This window comes from Saprolegnia parasitica (assembly GCF_000151545.1).
Source record: "Saprolegnia parasitica CBS 223.65 unplaced genomic scaffold supercont2.37, whole genome shotgun sequence".
NCBI lineage: Eukaryota > Oomycota > Saprolegniomycetes > Saprolegniales > Saprolegniaceae > Saprolegnia > Saprolegnia parasitica.
Window position 1 is genome coordinate 32,492 of NW_012156431.1, and position 20,465 is coordinate 52,956.

Consider the following 20,465-nt stretch of genomic DNA (forward strand, 5'->3'; position numbering starts at 1 on the left):
GACTACACAAGTACATGAGACGTCGATATACGCAAAGTGGGCGCACCTCGAGAATCGTTGCCGCTGTCGCACGACGCGTGGCCTCGAGTTCCCCGGAAAAGTCGTCCATGCGAGCAAGAATCGCCGCACGCGTCGCTGCGTCGACGGCTTGCACCTGGTTGGACAAGTCGCCAATGCTCTGCATGACCGCAGCGCGGGACGCAGCGTCGGCGGCTTGCAGCTGTTCGGACAAGTCATCAACTTCTTGATGATCGCAGTAAACTTGGCCTTGTCGTCGGCCGACAAGGTGTTTGAAGACTTCAAAAATGTCCGTGATGTCGGACAACTTGGCAATCGCTCGCTGCACGGCGAGGTTGCTGTCGGGGGCGCTCGTCGAGCGACACACGCCCGATCTGCTCCAAGATGCCGCCACCGTCGAGGCGGATACGCATCGCCTGGAGCTCCTTGTCGTTGCGATTGAATCGAGCATTGATGACCGCACCTAGAGCCTCGATGGAGGCCATCATGGCCGCACCTTGAGCCTCGATGGCTGCCTGCAGCGTATCGAGCGTTGCAGGCGGCGGTGGCGCTGGTGCGGGAGTTGCCGGCGGTACCGAGGCACGCGCGCTCACCGGGACGGGACTCTGCGCCGAGAGCGCCATGTGAAACTCCTGCGACGACTCACTTGACCCCGTGCTCTGGGAGAGCGGCAAGGGGCCCAGCAGCTCGTCGTCGTGCTCGCTTGATTTCGCCTCCCGGTGAGGCGGCGGCATCGACCGAGGCGTGCGCGTCGGCGTCGCTTGCAGCAGCCGAATCGGCGTACGCGGCGGCATCGACTGAGGCGTCGTGACTCTGCTAGGCGTCCGCGGCGGCAGTGGTTGGCCGGGCGACTTGAAAGACGGCGGTGGAGTCCAGTTGACTTGGTGCGTCGCCGCTGCCATCGGCGCGACTGCAGGGCCGGGCGACTTGAAAGACGGCGGCGTCGGTGCAGCCGACTTGACGGGTGCATCCGAATCCATGTTGAGCGTCTTCTGGGTCATGCGAAGAGCACTCTTGGGCTTCGTGTCGTCCTTCGACGCGGCAAGGCCGTCGGAGGACGCGGCCGGGGTCTTGGGCGGCGCGGGCGAGGCCGTGGAGGACGCAGCCGGGACTGTGGAGGGTGCGGGTGACGCTGACCCCCCAAGCTTGTGACGCTTGGTGATGTTCCTCAACCTATGTGAGGAATATAAGTAGTGCGACCAAGAGAGCCGGTCATACTCTTGGGAAACTGCAATAGGATTGGAACTCATCGAAGAAGCGACATTATGCAGGGCGATGATGGCTTTGTCTTGCTCAAGAGTCGCCAAGTGGGCCTTCAACGTTCGCCATGCAGCCCCTTGTCTGCCGCTGAGGAGGGCTTCGTTCACGACCCAGACGCCGTCCTCGTTCCGAGAGCTGTGCGAGGCGAACACCTTGTGTAGCTCTGCTTGCGGAAACCCCTTGCCTTTGAAAGCAGCCGCGACGACCTCGGCCGCCGCGTCCCTCACCAGCGCCGCCTTCCGCTTGCCGGGTGCCATCGAAATGTGCGAATGGCAAAGCGCGTCGTCACGTGGTGCAGATGCCACTTTTAGCGACTTCAAGGCGAATTTTTATTCCATGCACCTCAAGCGACACACCCAGTGGTATACATTGTGTAACAGTCGCGCGCAGCGACGCATGCAATTTAAATTCCGGTTGATGCGCGCACATTTAAAACAAACACCCATCAGCAGAGATGTGCGCGAATGATGGTCGCAGCATACAAACGTTAAGTATGAGCCTCGGACCGGCAGGATCCATATGCCACATTTAAGGGGAGCCGTGCCACGCTGAAGCTGTCGACACGGCAAGGGCACGCCAGTGAGGTCGTGTCCCCTTCCACCTCATCTGAGAATCAGGAGGAACGATGAGTCACGCCAACAACCATAGTGACGACGCCGACGTAGCCAAGTTCGGCGATCGACGGCTCGGACGCCTTGAGGCAATGGAGATGCGTGCAAGATTGACCTGATAGGTCGCAGCGTTGACCATTAATCCAACAATCTAGAAACGGTGTTCGTCAAGTCTGGGCGTTTGACGGAGCCACAAAATGAGTTGCAGTGTATCTCAACCGAGTGCTACATTTATCAACGAAGCATGGGTCTTGGAGGCCAGAATGCGATTGCTCGAACGAGAAGGTACTCTCACCCGCGTCTTGGATTCTGGACCGCAAAGTCAACCGTAAGCGTAGGCAGTGTTTCGCGCCGACTTGGTTTTCGGCGCGGACCAATTCCTGAGCCCACGACCTACATGCGCAGTTGCATCGCTTCTGCCGCTTGGCAATTACCGTCCTCTACATCGTAGACCACGCACTGCTCTTTTGAACCAGAAGCACGGTCGGACGGGCGCTTGGCAGTGGCGCACAAGCCGCCATGCCCCGACCAAAGGTTTTGCGATGGAAAAGACGTTCCCGAACCCCGTCGCCAAGCTACGACTATTTGTTCTCCATGCGCTTCCCGTCGGCTCCACGACGACCTGCGCACGACATGGCTTTGTCACAGACGCTGGTGCGGCGACTAGACTTTCTCGAGTGCGTGGGAGCACATCCGTCCCGACGATTGGCTCTCAAGCAAAGCACAGAAAGTACTCTAAATATCGTCTTGTTCATGTTACTAGAGTCATCGTACATGGGAAATCAAGGAAATTCAACCACCGGGATACTGCACATGGGGCACGTGGGATGCTGGAGGAGCCAGCTCTTGATTTCCGTGGCATGGTAAGTATGCACACAGGGCAGAGTAATGACGCTCTGCCCTGGCTCGATGGTCTCGAAACAAAACGAGCATCTACGAGTACGTCGTTATCTTGTCGAGCGCAATGCATATACAGGCCATGCAACCTACTGGTGGTCGTGTGACGCACCGACGGGCCACTCGTGTGGCTTGAACATGGCCAAGACAGTTGGGGCCCTTGACGCCCACGTCGAGTGGACGGCGCGCAACGCTGGCCACTCCTAGCATTCCATGTAAGCGACGTGGTAGACAACACAATGTGTACCTCGCGTGGCGATGCGTCGATGACGCGGCGCTGGGCGGTCGCAACCTTCCTCACGATGAGGCGATTCTACGCAATCGAGGCGATGAGCATGCGAAGGTGTATCGTGGGTGTACCAGGTCGCGCCGCGCTCGCGCCATGCCGTCGTCATTCCGTTGCTCCTCAGTGCGCTGGCGCGGCCCGCCGAGGCGCTGCGGACGTAGTGGCAGCGGGGCCTCCGCGGGGCCATCGCTGCGGAGGCGGCGCCGGCCAGGCGCCTGCTGGTCGTGCTCCTGTGCAGGTACCACTGTGACTACGCGGCAGGGCTGACCAGCCTTGTACCTGGCGATCCATGAGCAATTGAAAATGACAAGGCCGTTTCCACATGATGGCACCGGTTATGGTATCCGGATAGCTCGACACTTGTGAAAGATCGCGTTCTGCGAAAGCTCTTGCGGCGGATACATCGTCCAAGCAAGGGTACGCTTAGTGCATGGCGTGGAAGAGGCCATGGAGGACAGCGTCGGTTGTCGTCATGGCCGGCAACAAGAATTCACACATCCGATTGCAGAACCGATTGGTCCCTTTTTGGCCAATGAAAATACAGTATAGGATAAATCAGAAAGTAGGGATCTCACCGGGCCTTGAACCCTGATCTACCTGGTGGTAAACCAGTGTCTATACCGCTAGACTAAAAGATGTCGACTAGATATCTGCCTTCTTGACTGGATATCTCCAGATACGAGATTTCAAACCGGGAGAACGGGCGTGGGGCGATGGACCGGACGGACCCGGCTCCGGCCCAAGCCCAAGCTCACCCTCAACATGCCCCAGCTACCCCCTCGACGGGCAATGACGTCGGCAGTACCTGCCCCCGTGGCCGCGCCCGAGCCCGCGGTGCCACTGTTCCAGACACCTGTCCGGTCGTTGGCGGCAACCAGCGAGGTGCGGGCGTCCGGCACGACGATGCACTTTAAGAAGCCGCCGCTCACGAGCCGTATGACAACGTCCGAGCAGCAAGCAACAACAACGACGACGACGTATGGGACCACAGACCCGTTGACGCCGGGCAGCCGACTGACTCTGGACTCGACCATGGCACCAGGGCGAAGCAGCGCGTCGACGTACTCGAGCTTTCGCGAGTCTCGCACGGCGATGTTTCTGCCGGCGGCGGCGCCCCAAGAGCCGCTGAGCCCGAATTCGATGCTGCTCAACACGCTCGACGCCGTGAGCCAAATGTCGGTGAGCTCGAACAAGGCGCCGCAGTTCACGTTCGAGTCCCGGTCGTCGTCGTCGTTAGGACTTGGCTCGAGCTACAGCCAGAGCAGCGTCGCAACGACCAAGACGCGCACGACGACGATGCACATGACGGCAACGTCGGCGGCCTCGAGCGCGCCGTCGCATGTGTTTCGCCTCGGCACCGGCGACCACGGGCACGGCGGCGACATCTTCTACCTCTTGACGCGCATCCGCATCCGCGCCGGCAACATCTCGTGTCTTCGCTGCCATTCGCAAGTGAACGCCAAGACGAACCAGCTCGTGTCGTCCGTGGACGCGGGTGGCGCCGGTTTCGACGTCGACGAGATCTTTGTGCTCGTCAACGTGACATTGCGCAGCGACGAAGGGCGCGTCAAGTACACGGACACGGTCGCCATCTACTGCATCTCGGGGCCAGTTCATCTCGATCGATGGCACGGCAATCACGACCAAGAAGGGCCCGATCATGTCCAACGCCGAAAAGTGGCGGCTCGGCGAGAAGGACGAATTCTTTGGAAAAGGGACGCTGCCGCTCAGCGCCGACGCCGACTCGTCCTTGGCGCCCGGTGTACGCAACGCCCAGCGCACTCTCCAGTCGGGTAACCGCATCGTCCTCAAGTCGTACGCGCTGCCATACGTTCTCTGCGTCGAGCACGAGCACGCCGTGAGTCTTCGCGACGTCAAGGACATGACGGGCTTTGAAGTGTGGGAGATCACGAAAGCCAACATCCCTCGTGACGGGCATGGTTGCCGGTATCCTCGGCCCCGTCTTCAACACGCCGGTGGACGTCGGCAATACGCCGGTTATTACTCGAGCCGTCAACGTACGACCGGCTCCTGGGCAAAGCGCGATGGGCAAAGTCGGGGACAGCGAATCACTAAAACACGTAATAATATGACCACCAATACGTAAGCATAGACAATGCTCTAATGCACATCGTTCCTCCTCAACTGTGCGCCATCATATCCTGGATCACAGCCACCGAATGAGGCACGCGTTGGCTCTTATGTGGCGCCTCGACTTGTGCCCGAGGTTGCCTTGGATTTTACATGCACCAGTTGGCTCTTCTTGATCGCTTGGTCAATCGCAGACAAGTTGTCCAACGGCAGTGCGTACATCGCCGGCGTAAACAACGCGTGTGTCGACGGTATCTCTGCCACGTTGGGTCGTGTGAGCGTAAACGTTCGCCACGTTTTGATGTCGAGGCCGTAATAGATCCCGTTGTAGCGCACAGACACGAGCCCGTTGAGCGCAGCAGACGCGCGGTCGAGGTAGTAGACGTCTTTGTAAATCCACTTGGTGCTCAGAAAGAGGTACTTGGCGCCCGCGTAGAGCAAGAGCGACTCGGCGCGGTTCGTTGGCGGCTTGCGCACGAGCCAGCGCACGAGCCCAAACGTCACGACGTTCAGAACGCCGACCAGCAGCACAAGCAGCGCGACGCGCTCCCAGACACCAATGACGACCTCGCCGCCAGTGCACACCATCTGAAAGTCGACGTGGGCAATCGCACACGTGTGGCCAAGCGTCGCCGTGTGCGTCACGGGCGACAACATACTCAGCAGCGCCGTCGCGCCTGTCACGAGAAGCCCGTTGGGCGTCACGTAGAGCGCAGTGTGTTCTTTGGTCCAGATCATCAAGACGTCGTTGACTATCGCGACGAGCCAAGAGACTTCGCTCGCCGCAAGACACGTCTTGTACCACGGCACGTCGGTCGAGTGAAGGTAGCTCATACTGCCAGTCACTTGGAGGTCCAGCGACCCGGTGCAGAGCACGGCCATGGCGGTAAGCGATCGCAGAAAGAGCAGCGGGCGACCGACCCAGACGATGCCACCGACGCGACTGAGCTCGAGCATGTTCATGCCCTCGGCATACCCTCTCGATGCGATGATGTAGACGCACGCCAAGACCGCGATCGAAAGCACGACGAGCGTCACGTACATGGCGCCGGTCCGAGCGTACGTGGCCATCGTCGTCGGGATCTCCCACGGCGCCACGCCTTGTTGGAGCGGCAGCAATTGGTCGGTCAGAAGCGTGACGCTGCCAACGTCATTCTCAAATGCCACGACTTCGCGAAACCCTTGGAGCCACTCGGCCATGTAGCACCACGCAAAGAATGCAAAGTGGGTGTCGCTCGGGTTGAAGAGCGGGAGTTGCGACCACGTAAGCGGCGACGTCTTGTTGGTGCGCGTCAGCTGCAGCAGCGAGATGTTGAGCGCCGTCGTCTCCGCGATGGTGGCGGCCACCTCGGGTGCCCAGTCGACGGCAGGCAGATACGTGTCGAGGTACGATCTGGCGCCACGTAGGTAGTCGGGACAGGCCTTGTACCCGCTCGTATCCGCCGCGCAGATGGCCGTGATGGGACTGGCAGCAGTGATGCCAGAGAGCACGAGAGAAAAGACCACCTGCTCTCGCGACGGCGTCATCTTTGCTTGCGCACCCGTCGCACTCGAGCAGCGCGCACTGTACGAAAGCAGACTGACCAAGCCCGTCGTCACCGCAAGTCCGCTCGAGGCACCGAGGTCGGGACAGAGCGGCGACCCGCCGTACGAGAGGAGCTTGGCGCTGAGCCACGGCTGCGGCACGGGGTACATCGAGTCGGGCACAAAGATACTTAGATACGCCGACTGACTCTGGTTGGAGCGCAAGGCGCTGCTCCGCAGGGCGCCGAGAACGTGCAGAAGGAGCTGCTGGGCCGACGCCGGTGCACGGACGTAGCGCATGTCCATCGAGCCAAAGGGTCCGAGGATGCTTTGGACAAAGCTAAAACCAGCGCCAAACGGCGCCGAGAGCGTCGTGTTGGCGATGAGCACCGACTCGAGCGACGTGTTGGCAAAGGCGAAGCGGGCACTGGACCGCAGCAGCGAGAGACTGCCGATACCGCTGCTGTTGGACGTCACGGCCGCCAAGTCGCTGGCGAGGGCCCAGTACGCCTTGAATGTCGTCTGCGCGCTGAACTGGTACGAGCCGTTGAGCGCCTGCAGCGTCAACGCCGCCTTCGTGTTGTACGCTGACCAGACGTTGTACGAGCTGAGGAGACCGATTTTTTTGTAGTTTTGCCACTGAACATCGTACGTCGCGATACCAAACGCGCGCCAGTGGGTGGCTTCGTCCACAACGGACAAAGGATTGGACGCTTGCATCTGTGCGAGCCAGCGCTGGCCGTCCAAAGAGGTTTGGAGGTCGTTGCCGAAAGCAATTTGGAACGCGGCGCCCCAGCACGGCTGCCAGTCGGCCCAAGCGACGTTGCGAAGGAGGCTCTCGAGGTACACGGCGCCGTTGGTCGTCATCTTGGCACACCTTTGTTGGCGCCGCGCCGAGTTGGCCATGGGCCACGTCTGTTGAAAGTCGAGAAAGCAGTATTGCGTAAATATCCATGGCGCATGGATGCAAGCGTCCATGGTCCGCAGACCAGCAATGACGGCCGGTAGACTATTCAGCTGCGTATGTTGGAGGTTCGAACCAAAGTTGGCGGCGGTTGTGACGAAGATATCGGGCGCGCCATACAAGGACGTGTGCGAGATGTTAGGTGCATCGAGCGCAAACGACGTGTAGCTCGCGTTGAGATAGAGCTGTTCGTTGTACCAGTTGGCGATAAAAGCGTGGGCGCCCGTGCTGTTAAAGTTGGCCCACCAAATGTCATTGGCCAAATTGACGTCGGAGACGTTGATGTACGAGAGCGATCCGACGATGGTTGCCGTCATGTAGACAAGTCCTGCGAGCGCCAGTGGCCGATCCCAGCTGTGGCGCTCGAGGGGCGAGGAACCCGAGAGCAGCAAGAGCGACCCGGACGAGATGCTGTGCCCAAGCGGCGGCGTCTCCACCATCGTCGTCTTGCCCGACTGGTACACGGACACAGTGTCCTTGACGATGAGCCACGACTTGAGGTCGAACGTAAAGTGCTTTCGGCGGAGCGTGAAGGGCACGAGGCCGGCCATGATGCATGCGACGCGGTCGATCGCCCAGACGTTCGTCTCGCCCATGGTAGTCAAGAAGGCGTTGGTCGCCGACGAGATGAGAAACGGCGTGTCCGACGCCATGTCGTCTTTGCTGGCGAGCGACCCGCGGAGGTGTAAAACGACCGCCGTAGCGCAGAGGGCAAGACCAATCACAAGCAGCTGCAGCCACAGTAAGAGTGTGATGCGAGCCGTGCTGCCCACTTCAACGAGGCCGCTGGTGCACGAAATATAGTAGTCGACGTCTGTGCTGCTGCACGCCCGATGCAGCGTCGCCGAGAGCTCGACGGGCGACGACGTGTCCAGTACTATGTACACCAGCCAGAGCGCGCAGCTACTGATTGGCGCGTAGTAGGCCGACAGCTGGGGAACCACCAGTAATAAAATGTCGTTGAGGACGTACGTGATCCACGTCGCCTCGCCCGCGACAACGATCGTCTCGACGAGTGTGCGCGGCGTCGAGGCGAACCGCGTGCCGTGGCCCGTTGCCACCAACGACACTTGGGCCGTGCTGAGGAGCAGCATCGCGGTGCCGCCGCGCACGATGAGCAGCGGGCGGCCGATCCAGACCGAGCCCACGACACGGTTGAAGCGGAACAAGTTGCGACCCGCGAGGTGAAAGCCGCTGAGCGCCCCGTAAAACGTGCAGAGAGACGCCACGAGCAGTAAGAGCACGCTTGTGTACACACAGAGGTAGTAGAAGACCTTGGTCGCTTGCTTGAGCTCGTTCGAGGGGGTCGCCAACGTCGTCGGCGCGTACTCGTTGGAGATAAGGACGAGCGAGGTGACGTCGCCTTGAAACGAAAGCACTTCACGCTTGCCCGTCGCCCAGTCGAGAAGAAAGAGGTATCCAAACACGCTCCAGGTCGGGTCCGAGAGCAGAGCGTGCTGCAAGAGCACCCAGTTGCCTGTGCTCACTTGCTTGGCGTACTGCATCAAGCTCACGCCAAGCGGCGCGACGCTGGGCGCAATCGCGGCCATGGCTGTCGCTGTGGTTCCTGAGACTGGCGGCAGTTGCTTCGCGACGGCCCGTGCTGCGTCAATTGAGGCGACACAAGCGGCTTGCGTCACATTCTGCGAGGCGCAAATCGCTGCCGACGGGATATTGGGTGACGCGACAAGACTGAAGAGCAGCGCGTCAGGTGCGTGTGTGACAAGCAGCGGCTTGGGCGTTCCGCAGGCATCGCTGTAGTCGAACGACTGCTGCACGAACGACCGGACGGCGTTGTTGGTGCACATGGGGTTCCCGCCATAGTAAGCGTAGCCAGGTGTCCATGCCGGCGGTACGGGACGCGTCGACACGACGGAAAGGCTTTCCGTCTGCACCGACATCGAGGCCAACGCGAGGTCGCGCTGGAAAGCCGCCATGGCCAGCGCAATGGTTGGTGGTGGCGCCACGTAGAAAATGTCGACACTGATAAAGGGTCCGACTGTCGAGTGAAAGACGCCGACTTGGTTGGCACAACGTCCAGGACCAGGACAGAGACCCTGGTACGCCTCGAGATCGATGGCCGCGCCATGGAGGGTCGAGTTGAGGCCAAAAAAGTCGGGCGCTTGCCGCACCAAACTTCGGGGTGGTTTTTGAAACACGAAAATGTCGTTGAGGAAACGCCAGTACATGATCATGGACGTCCACGGTCCGTTGAGAAGCGGCGTGTTCTTGAGCTGAAACTGCTGCTGCATGCCGATCGCGTTCTGGAGCAGCATGGTCTCGGTGACGCCAGGGCCGCGCTTGTTGCCCCATTGCAGCTGAAAGTACGACAGGTGAAACCTCTCCCAGCGCTCAATCTCGTCCGCAATCGACGTGGTCCTTCGCGCGCTGGCGGTGGCGTCGAGCCACGCTTGGCCGCCGGGCAAGCCCACCAAACCGTTCTGGATCGTGATCGTAAACTTGTTGCCGGGGCCGCCCCACATGGCGATAAAATCGTCCCACACGAGGTTACGCAAGACACTCTCGAGGTACACGGCGCCGTTGGACGCGTACTGCTGCTGGCACCGACGCTGGCGACCATCCGTGTGCGCGAGCTCATATGCACGATCAAAGTCAACCCAGCAGTACTGCGTCATCATGCGCGTGCTCCATGCGGCCGAGAGATTGCGGAGGTTGCCGACTGCGTACGGCACCGAGACGCACTCGGAGAGGATGAGCTGGTTGGCGTACGTCGGGTAGACGCTGGTGTAGGCGACGGACGCGTCGTAGCGCTTGCTCGTTGTCGCGGCCGGGCCAAAGACATCGAGGGCGCCGCGCGCTGACGTGGTGAGTGCGATATTGGCAATGTCGGCGAGGAACGACTCGTGGCCGGTCGTGTTGTAGTTGGCCCACCAGAGATCGTTTTGCATGCTGGGTGCAAGCATGTAGAGGTACCAGACGCCGGTAGCGAGCGAGAGGTAGAGGTAGCCGAACCCGAGCAGCACCTCGAGGCGCTGAGAGCCACGGAGGCGGTGCGGCGCACCCGAGGATCCTGCCGGCGTGATGCGCTCCTTGGGCATCAAAATGTTTTGTGTCCCCGGCGGTTGCACTTTCGGGCGCCAATGCGTCTGATTGGCTGCTGGATTGTCGCCGTGCATGACGATTGGCGGAAACAAGGTATGGTGCAATATGACCGAGACGGGGTAGGGTAAACCCTTAAAATATCAGCGAGTAGTTTCATGACTGCGACCCAGGGGTCTATTACCATGATGTTTTGTAGAGCGGAACGATAGAGATATGGAGATCTGTTTTTCGTACTTTGTTTGCATAACGTTATGCAGCAATATTGGTCGTTGTCGCCGCGGCGCTTGGACCGGCAGCTCGGGCCTCGACGACGGGCATCCGATCCAGGATCGCGTGCATGTTTTTGATTTTGGCGACAAGGACATCTTGGACGCGTTTGATGTGGTCGAGCTGCAACATCATTTCAGCGCTCACTGCGTTCGTGCTCTCGGCTGTGGAAGGTTCGGTCGGCGGTGGTGTGGCCCAATTGGGCCGGTACCCAGGGGCCTTTGGTATCACCGAGGACCTGCGACGGACCTTGGGTTCGGACTTGGAGCCATCCGGCTGCACGGCCGTGTTAACGATCCGGCTGCACGGCCGTGTTAACGAGTGCAGCGCCATTCATACGGGCTTTGGAGTAGTTGGCGAGCTTTTGCTTCAAATCGGCAAAATCAGCAAAATCAGCAAAATCAGCAAGATTGGTGAAACGCAGTTGAAAATAATCGCAGTTGAAAAACTCGTCGTTACCTTCCAGGAAGCGTACGCGCGAGAGCATGCGCAGTTCACAAAAGCACAGTGTGCGCACGGTGGCCATGCGTTTGCAATCGCGGTTGAGAATCGCCATTTCGCCTATTTCCATCAGTTGGGACTTTATAGGGGTAGGGTCGTGTACCAAAATATTGATTTTCACCCAGCACCGTGATTTGCTCGCCGTCCTTGATGACTTCAACGGCACCACGAAACACGAAAAACATTTCGTGGCCGAGCTCGCCCTCGACGCACACGTCTTCGAACGGCGCAAAACAGATCATGCGCATGCTGAGCGCGAGATCCAAGATAAAGTTGGGGTCGCTGCCTTTGAAAAAGGGAAATTTCCACAAAAAGTGGTCGTTGATGGCGAGCGCAATCTTGGAGCGCAGCATCGCCGAGAGTTCGTTCAACAGTTCTTGCTCTTGCTGCAGGTCGTTTTCTTTCGACTTGTGTGCATTTTGAAAAAAATCCCGAATCTCATCGCGCAAGTGCCGCGGCAGGTCTCGCGCCGCCATATACTCGTTGATTTCGTCCTAAGAGCAATGCATTACAGCCATGTCAAGCGCTACGATGACACACATACCATCTTCTCTCGGAACGCCGTCTCGTGCGCCGTCAAGCTCGAGACCAGCGACACAATCTATAAAGCCGCGCTCAGTACGGTTCAAAATAGCGGGTTTTTATCTCGTCAACATGAGAGATTTTGAGAAAACGAAAAACGTACGTTGGTGATACCGTACGCAAAGATACCAGCGCCGGCAAACATGGCAAAGATGGAAAAGCAGCGCTCGTTGGGGCTAACGCCCGCGACTAGACATGCCATCAACCATCCGTGCTGGAACAATGAAATTCCAATTCGTACTGTCGCCATATCCGACTGTCGCGCTAGATGCCATCGCATTAACCAACTTGATTACGCATCGTCATCGGTACGTACAGCGTCATAATGGCCCAGTACAAGGCAGCGACATATTGATCCCACACCGATGTGTCAAGGAGGTTTTTGGACTTGAGCCACGTGTTGACGGGCGGGTCGCTGTAGGTGGAGTCTTGGAACGAGACCCAGAAGAAAATGCACCTAAAAACAACATGAAAATCGAGAAAATCGGGAAAAATCAAGCAAACGAGCGTACGCAAACCAATGCGAGATGAAAAGCACGGTGAGGCAGTAGCGAAACAGGCTGCTGATCGTTGAGCGAATCAAGAGTGCGTGCTGGAGCCGGTTGAGAATCCGCAGCATTCGAAACAATCGGAGGAGCCGAAGCAGACGAAAGAGCTTGAGGGCTTTGGAGAGGACGGGGTCGGCGTCGCTGACGACCGCCGAGAACGGAAAGCTCGAGACCACGTCGACGAAAAACCACGACTTGAGATAGTCACACGCAATGACGCGGCGTGTAAAGTGCACCTTGTTTTTGATTTCGACCGCTGTGAAAAAATTGCTCACCTAAACAAAGACAATCCGTCCTTGCACATAAGCGCGGTAAGTGTGCCTACAATGTCGATCGCAAAAAAAGTATCGAGGACAATGTCGATAATGGCTTCGTTTGCACTTTCGGGCATGTTGGTCTCAAACGTCACTTGAAACTAGTCGATACATTGATAGAATTTCGGGATCGAATTTGGCGCGTAATACAGGGACCACAAAGGCGTTGTAAAAGATCAATACGATGCACACCACGTCCCAGCGCAGTCGCACCTTGCCGTGCGGATGCAAGACCCAGCGGTGGTGGACCGGAATCAACTCCTTTGCCACGCGCTGCGTCCCATTGGGTCCAGCTACGTAGCAGAAGAGTTGATGACATAGAGGTCCATGGACTGTGTCGTACCTTGAGAAGCCTTTTGCATGTCGGGATCGGAGGCCTTGAGCGCGGCTTCCAGATGCACATGCGTCTGCATTTCTTCTTGCGGCGTCATCGACACTTGGACGGGCATTGCCGTCGTCGAGAGTGCAATCATGTCCCGGCCCATGTTGGGTGCCGCGGCCCGGAGCTCCTCCGTGATGTCGGCGGGTATTCCTGAATCGCCGTCGTCGTTGTTCGACGGCAATACCACTGGTGCCTTGACGAGCCCAACCGAGAGCGCACGCGCACTTCGGCCCATCTTGATGACGTGCAAGTGGCTCTCGCGACGCGGTTGAATCTCGGGGCGCGCAGATGGCAGCGGCGGCAAGCGCTGCCGGCAGCCGGTGCTGACAGCAGCATCCGGCGTCGGTACGATCGGATCCATCCCTAGCCAAAATGAAACGCACGGCGCTTCAACCGCGCGCGGATAACGGCGAGCGCAAACACTGCATCAAACACTGGTGACGACACCAGATTCTGTCTCGAGCGGTGCCGTGGCGATCGGCCTCAAAATCTACTTAAGAAAACGGAAGCATGTGGCGGTGACGTCGGCCCGGGTATTCCGAATGTGCCCGACTGTACGCCTGCATAGCCTCCAGCAAGGTCGTGCGGCACATCATCGCTTGCGGTGGTATGGTGTTGGAAATCTTTGATCCCTGCGTGAGTGGTGGACTTCAAGTAAGCTTTTTACTTGCCGCTTTGTACGCGGGTGTGGCCTTGCCACCGGCGCTGGCGGCTTATGCCCACGCCATATATATGACGTCGACTTTACCAACTGTGTTACTCTCCTGCCGGCCTGAACAGCGCTGTGGTTAGAGTTTTGTAATATTATAATTTGTAGTGTACCTTGTAAACCCAAGCTCTTTGTGGCAAACCAGTAGTCAGGACTATGCAACGGTACCGCAGTTTTCCAGAAATGCGGTGGGAGCGTCATTGTCTTGTTTGCTAGTGGAAGGTTATCGTGGTCGAATCGTTCGCGATATTACTGGTAGCAAACTCTCTGGTTTAACAGAGAGCCCACTGGGGATTGATGTGCTGTCTGGGCTCTGCCTGTGGCACGTGCAGTACATGACAAAATGAGCTCACATGTAGTACGTTCTCATTTCGGTCTCGCGCATGTAGGGCATGTATTATGCAGCACCGAAGACGAGAAGACTTTCGAGAGCATTTCGGGTGTAAACGACTCGACGCACTGTACGCCAAAGCGGCGCGGTCCGCAAGAAACCACTTGAACGTCATGGGCCCACGGCTCCGCTCGACTCATTTCGGCTTCGGCTTCGAGCCGGCTAAGCTGGGTGCGACTACATGGGTCGTTGGCGCCCTCGTTAGGCTCACAAGATCGTCATACACTAATGACACCGTACAAGAGCGTGATTTGCCACACTGTGTTGAAAGCACCGGCCATGTATCATCATCGTGCGCTTGACGATGCTGTAGCAATCTTCAACCGATGTTGAAGCTGCGGCGTTTCGCCCAATGGCCTTTCTCCCTATCCGGATGTCCGGATACGAAGCAAATCTTGGCTGTTGTGTCAACACGCAACTTGCCAATTGTCCTCGACATGCACGCGATCACCCGTCGCCTCTCGCCGCTCGCCGCTCGCCCGCTCCGCCGCTGGCGCAGCGACGCGTCCAACATCTTGCTCCTGCGCGAGTGGATTCAGCCGACGGCATCGGTGACCAAGCTGCAAGACCTCTCGTTCGAGACGCTTGCGATCACGTCGTCGCTCAACGGCGCGGCGACCAGCGGCAACGCCGGTGTCCAGGACGGCGTCTTGAACGTCCGGCTGCATCGCCCAAAGAAGCTCAACGCGTTCGACATGCAGATGTGGAATGAACTCGATGTGCTCTTCCAGGCCATCGAGCACACGCCCGAGGTGCGCGCGGTGGTCATTCGCGGCGAGGGCCGCGGCTTCTCGTCGGGCATGGACCTCGGCGTGTTTGCGGCCATGCAAGAGCTCATCACGTCCTTTGAGTGCGAAGGTCGGAAGCGTGAGGCGCTTCTCGGTGTCATTGCGCGCTTCCAGCGCATCATCTCAGCTCCTGAACGCTGCCGTGTGCCGGTCATTGCCGCCGTCCACGGTAGCTGCATCGGCGGTGCCGTCGACTTTGTCACGGCCTGCGACATCCGCCTCTGCGATACGAGCGCTGAGTTTAGCGTCAAGGAAATCGACCTCGCGATCGTGGCCGATGTCGGCACGCTCCAGCGCCTACCGAACCTTGTCGGCGAGCAACGGGCCAAGGAGCTCGCGTACACGGGCCGTAGCTTCTTTGGCGACGAGGCCGAGTCCATGGGCCTCGTCCTCAAGAGCCATGCGGATGTGAACGATCTCTTCGAGCACGCGACCGCGCTTGCCTCGACGATTGCGGCCAAGAGTCCGCTTACGATCCGCGGTGTGAAGAAGGTCGTCCAGTACCAGCGCGACCACTCGACCCAAGACGCGCTCGACCAAGTCCAGCTTTGGAACTCGGCGATGCTGTACAGCGCCGACTTGGCCGAAGCCATGACGGCCATGGCGACGCGCAAGCCGCCTGTCTTTAAAGACTAGGTCGTCGTCGCATTTTCGGAAACATCGTAAATAAGACAACTTGTCATTGTGTGCGCGACCACATTATTCATACATCACGGCGTGGTGACGAGAATACACGACGGGCTCTCGAGGCATGTCGACTCGACCGAGAAGCGGCGTTGGAGACTCACTAGGACATCTCATCAGAAAGGGCATCCATATATGCATTGAAAATGGACAGGTTGTCTATACCTTTGTGGTCGCGGAACGCCTTGATAAACCAAGCGCTCACTGCGAGCATGAGCACCGAGACCACGAGAAGAAGCGTCACCGCCCACGACGGGGCTTGATTGCCTGCAGAGACAGATTGAGCAAGCCAAGCGCCAAGGTATACAAAGTACCTAAAGATGACGCCGACGTCGTCGCTTTAGCATCGAGTGGCCGCACGCGGACGCTACCCGGTGGACAGTGTAAGGTGACGGACCGGCCCGCAATAGAGAATGTGATTGGAACACGCTGGAAGAAGGGAAGACCCAAGATCCACTCGTTGCTCTCGCCGTCGCTCAACAGCAGTCGTCGTCGTCCGGCGTCCGTGTAGAGCTCCGGTGTCAAAAGGAAAGTTGTTGATGGGTCGCCCAGTGTAAAGCGGAGCGTCGGCAAGGCGACCGTGGTCGGACATACGTAGAGGCCATCAACCATAGCGCACGTTGAGAGATACCGCGCTGCCATCTATCCACTTGTTTGAGCGATCAACCGGTGCCCAAAGCGGAACACGTACCGTGAGCAAGAGGCTTCTTGGCATTTGAATGGTCGGGTGCGTCGCGTTGAGGGCGACGGGGCAGAGCGTGTTGGCGCAGGCGGCCGCGGGTGCGCCGGCTTCGAACGCGAGACTCGACATGGCGACCGTCCACACCGGCGTGGGTAGCAACAACAGCGGTAATAACACGGGCGTCAAGGACGCTTGCGCATGGTAGGCGTCGTCGAGACCGTTGAATACGACCGCGCTCTGCGTCGGTGCCAGGTACACGGTGAACGAGTCGACGCCGTGGAGCCCCGACGTGTTGGTGGTCGGTCGACCGAGGCCGAGGCGACCGTCGTTGCCAAAGGACGTTGTAGTAGCAACGACGCTGCTGCTACCGATGCTAAAGGCGCTCGACGCCGCGACACCGGGAACGGTGACGGCCGTCGTCGTTGTATCGGGCACAACAGCGTACACCGTGTTGTTGAGCGTGACGTTGCCGGTACATTCCCAAGAGAGGCCATGTGGCGTCATCGTCAGCGGCAAGCGCGCCACAGAGCTGGCGAGAGACGTGGTGGCCATGAACGCAGCGACCACGGCTGCAAACTGTCGGGTGATCATGGGACAGCGAGTGAAATGGAAAATGCGTCTGGTTACTACTGTCGCCCATGACACGACGAATACCCAATAATCCTCTACGATGGGATCCGGCCTGTCCCAAGCTGCATAAGTGGTGGCACGCGAGCCATCCGCTGCGCTAGCATTGCCCACGTGGCACGCCCAGCTGCGATTACAAGTGTGCCGCAGAAAGGCCGAGGAACGTTCTCGCATGACATCTCTTGACGAGCTTCATTCCGCAAGGGCCGCGATGGCGTTCCCGCACGGATAGGCGTCAGAAACCGAGGGTAGCGAGCTCGTCTTGCAACCGTGTCACTGCACAACGAGCCTTTGCTCCCTCGTGTGGGCGTCGAGAACGTTGCTGGAACGTGCGGCGACGGGACGCCACCAAAAATGACCCGACACCTGTCCACCTCAAGTCAGCCGCATCGGTAGCGTTGCAGGGCTTGTGACACGTCGCGGCAATGTCAAAAATGAAGCACACGCGACAGCACAGCAAGTGACCTAGACGGGGCACGGATGACCGCTCGCCCCGCGCCACCAGAGGTGGTCCATCGTTCTTTGCTTTCTATCGACGTCCGTAGCTACGCTTACGACTGTACGCACTATACGCCAACGATCGACGGGGTTCTGTGTCCGTCTTTGTGTACGTGATCGATTACCTATGCATGGCTGTGGTGCGTAATCGCAGTGCAAACCAGCAAGGTGCACGCGGTGCTGCCTCCTCCTGTGGCTGCAGTGACGTACACTACTCGCGTTGCGTGGCTGGCTCCAGACCAGGATTCAAATCGCTCCTTCTTTGCAGCTTTGCTAATAGTAGCACCCTGCAGGTCGTCAGGAGCTGACGTCATGGGGCACGTGGCAGCTGACGTGAGCACGCGCTTCCCGCGATGAAGACGGTTTTGATAAGTGGCTTCACTAATCCGGCTGTTGCTCATTTTTTGTGTGCATTCTTTTTTCTTCATTCTTTTTTCTTTCTTTTATTACATTATTCTTTCTTGTAATATCGACACCATTAGCTCTTCTTGGCCAGCATGCCCATGGCTTGAAGTTTTTCAACGTGTCCTTGCAGAAGCGCAGCGGCAGGTGCGTCCCAGTACGTCCATCCGCTGCGCCCGAGCGCGTCACTCGTCGCGAGGTCGGCGCCATATTCCAGTAGGAGCTTGCCGCAGCCGACGTTGCCGTGGACCGCCGCGCAGTGCAGCGCGGTCCATTTACACCGGTCGACCGCGTCAATCTCGGCACCCCCCAGTAGTAGAAAGCTCACCTACAATACGACATGCGTTGCATGACCCACCCGACTTTGCAGCTCGATACCGCGCCTTCCATGCCGCGGGAGGCTGCCCAGTGCAGCGCCGTGCGCCCTTCCTTGCTCTTGTGGTTGACATCCGCCCCCAGCTCTACTCAACATTTTGAAGTGTGTACAGCCGAAGACGACGTCGTACCGAGGAGGCGCGAGATGACAGTGATGTGCCCGTTGGCGGCCGCACACATGAGCGGGGTCCACCCCGCAACGTCGACAGCGTCGACGTGGAGTGCGGGGGCAGCCTCCACGAGGGCCTGGATGGCCTTGAGCGCGCCGTGTTCAGCCGCATAATGCAATGCCGTCCATCCCGCACCGTCTTTGGCGTTGACGTCGCAGCCGTTGAGCGCCAGCTCGCGGAGGCGCGGGAGGAGACCTCGGCCCGCGACCGTGCGCAGCTCCTCCCCGAATTTGAATGCTGGCGTATACACGGTGGTAAAGTAGTTGAGGAATGCTTCGTGGGAGACGCCGTCGCGGGTGATTGTGGGCGGAACGACGGGCGCGGCTTCGCCCTTCTTGTGCACGGGCGGTGCCGTGGTCGCGGAAGTGGCCTCCTCGATGGGTGTGCACTGAAGCCCCGACGTTCGCAACGCGTCGACACTCGTGCGAATCGAGAGCTCCTTGAACGCCGCGACCACATTCTCGAGCGTCAAGAGACCGTCCCTAGTCGCATGGCGTCTGTTAGTCGGCGAAGAGCGCTCGAACCACCGACTTCGGGTTGTGGCGGGCAAAGGCCTCCGACGCCTTTGCAAAGTCGAGCTCTCGGAGCTCACTAATGCGCGCCATGGTGACTTTCACCGGTCCGTCAATGACGCCGCCGTTGCCGACGAGGGTGGTGACGCGGGCGATCGCCTCGGGGCGCTCGCCAACAGGGTTGTGCACTTGGCGCACGAGAAGCTTGATCGTGCTCTGCATCGGGATCGCACCGTCGAGAAGCAGCATCTCGAGCGCTTGCTGGTCCTTGTGCCACGTCGCCGTGATGGCGACAGGACCCACGGTCTGCAACGACGTCGGTGGTCGCACGTCGAGTGAAACCTTTGGTGTCGCCTCCATGTCCCAGCCGCCGTCGGGGGCGAGCTCAACGAGGATCTTTCCTATCGCATGATATGCCCTTTTGCACCAAAGTTTTTGAATTGTATACCGCCTTTGGGAACTGAACCTGTGACTTTCAAATCCAGTAGCACGTCTGCCACTGCATTCGGGCAGCAATTGAGGGGCATCCAACGGCGTTCCCCAGCAATCGGTCCTACAAGCAGCTTTCTCCCATCGTTCTCCAATGGAGGTTCCGAGACGCACCGGGTACGAGCGACGGAATCGTCATGCGTGTCGGGCCGTCAATGACGTGACCGCCACGAATCGAAGGTGGCACCGTGTTGCGAATTCGTTTCTTCTCGAACGTGGTGGCGACAAGCTCGCCACCCGGCGTCGCACACGCCGGCGTCGCGACACCGGCCACCGTGAGCGTGATCATGGCACCAGCCTCGATGTCTTCGTCGAGGGTCGTCACCTCGAGCGTGTTGGTGGCGCGGTACCACACCGCCTTTGCACGCGGCGACGGACGCCCTGCGGACGCTGCAACGATGACAAGCGGCACGTCGGGGAAGCCCCAGCCCGTGTCGGGAAACACTAACACGAGCTTGCTCTCTTTCGGGAGGTTGCCAGAAGTCGCAAAGGTCACCGAGGCCGCGCCGAGCGTCCCGGGCGAGTGGAGGTCGGCTTGCCACACGCGTGGCCCGTGGAACGTCCCGGGCACGACGACCCGGTGGCGCTGCGCTAGCTTGAGGTGCGCCCCCCGTTCGAGCTCGTCGTCGTCGGCCATGGCTACTCGAATCTATTCTTGGCGCTGTCTTGATGAGGTTGTCAGCCCTAGTCTCGTCTCTCAATGGACGAATGATTCGATCCAAAAAGGCAAAAAACTCGTGAGCCCCACTGAATGCGCCCTCACTGTGTACTAGGTGGTAGAACGCTACACCGACAAACGCAGCGCAAGTCGACGACGCCGCAATTCTCAC

General features: G+C 59.0%; 8 protein-coding genes across 8 annotated transcripts; 2 read left to right on the forward strand and 6 right to left on the reverse strand.

Annotated features, from left to right (window-relative positions):
• Positions 1-660: 660 nt before the first annotated feature.
• Positions 661-1,535, reverse strand: SPRG_08310 (hypothetical protein; the record flags this gene model as incomplete). Its single annotated transcript, XM_012347554.1, has 3 exons — positions 661-778; positions 880-1,150; positions 1,265-1,535. 3 exons carry the CDS (start codon positions 1,533-1,535, stop codon positions 661-663), a joined length of 660 nt encoding a protein of 219 aa, XP_012202944.1.
• Positions 1,536-2,875: 1,340 nt separating this feature from the next.
• On the reverse strand, positions 2,876-3,363 carry SPRG_08311 (hypothetical protein; the record flags this gene model as incomplete). Its single annotated transcript, XM_012347555.1, has 4 exons — positions 2,876-2,989; positions 3,034-3,099; positions 3,147-3,302; positions 3,352-3,363. The coding sequence occupies 4 exons, from the start codon at positions 3,361-3,363 to the stop codon at positions 2,876-2,878; spliced, it is 348 nt and encodes a 115-aa protein (XP_012202945.1).
• Positions 3,364-3,834: 471 nt separating this feature from the next.
• On the forward strand, positions 3,835-5,148 carry SPRG_08312 (hypothetical protein; the record flags this gene model as incomplete). The annotated part of the gene is made up of 3 exons (XM_012347556.1): positions 3,835-4,656; positions 4,685-5,090; positions 5,138-5,148. 3 exons carry the CDS (start codon positions 3,835-3,837, stop codon positions 5,146-5,148), a joined length of 1,239 nt encoding a protein of 412 aa, XP_012202946.1.
• Positions 5,149-5,151: 3 nt separating this feature from the next.
• On the reverse strand, positions 5,152-10,710 carry SPRG_08313 (hypothetical protein; the record flags this gene model as incomplete). The annotated part of the gene is made up of 1 exon (XM_012347557.1): positions 5,152-10,710. One exon carries the CDS (start codon positions 10,708-10,710, stop codon positions 5,272-5,274), a length of 5,439 nt encoding a protein of 1,812 aa, XP_012202947.1. The 3' UTR covers positions 5,152-5,271.
• Positions 10,711-10,963: 253 nt separating this feature from the next.
• Positions 10,964-13,543, reverse strand: SPRG_08314 (hypothetical protein; the record flags this gene model as incomplete). The annotated part of the gene is made up of 11 exons (XM_012347558.1): positions 10,964-11,104; positions 11,457-11,542; positions 11,586-11,976; positions 12,027-12,083; positions 12,168-12,253; positions 12,306-12,328; positions 12,381-12,521; positions 12,577-12,887; positions 12,938-13,027; positions 13,077-13,219; positions 13,270-13,543. The coding sequence occupies 11 exons, from the start codon at positions 13,541-13,543 to the stop codon at positions 10,964-10,966; spliced, it is 1,743 nt and encodes a 580-aa protein (XP_012202948.1).
• A 1,285-nt stretch (positions 13,544-14,828) lies between these two features.
• SPRG_08315 (hypothetical protein) lies at positions 14,829-15,895 on the forward strand. Its single transcript, XM_012347559.1, has one exon. The coding sequence runs from the start codon at positions 14,846-14,848 to the stop codon at positions 15,830-15,832; it is 987 nt and encodes a 328-aa protein (XP_012202949.1). The 5' UTR covers positions 14,829-14,845; the 3' UTR covers positions 15,833-15,895.
• An 11-nt stretch (positions 15,896-15,906) lies between these two features.
• SPRG_08316 (hypothetical protein) lies at positions 15,907-17,198 on the reverse strand (the record flags this gene model as incomplete). Its single annotated transcript, XM_012347560.1, has 4 exons — positions 16,572-17,198; positions 16,195-16,522; positions 16,046-16,147; positions 15,907-15,983 (listed from the first exon to the last, which is right to left on the reverse strand). Exons 1-4 carry the CDS (start codon positions 17,151-17,153, stop codon positions 15,907-15,909), a joined length of 1,089 nt encoding a protein of 362 aa, XP_012202950.1. The 5' UTR covers positions 17,154-17,198.
• Positions 17,199-18,165: 967 nt separating this feature from the next.
• SPRG_08317 (hypothetical protein) lies at positions 18,166-20,272 on the reverse strand (the record flags this gene model as incomplete). The annotated part of the gene is made up of 6 exons (XM_012347561.1): positions 18,166-18,417; positions 18,468-18,550; positions 18,596-19,116; positions 19,166-19,547; positions 19,595-19,699; positions 19,750-20,272. The coding sequence occupies 6 exons, from the start codon at positions 20,270-20,272 to the stop codon at positions 18,166-18,168; spliced, it is 1,866 nt and encodes a 621-aa protein (XP_012202951.1).
• Between the last annotated feature and the right edge of the window lie 193 nt (positions 20,273-20,465).

What these genes read in the sequence shown, in the direction of transcription:
- SPRG_08315 (XM_012347559.1), top strand. Translation starts at nt 14,846, where the DNA reads ATGCACGCGATCACCCGTCGCCTCTCGCCGCTCGCCGCTCGCCCGCTC.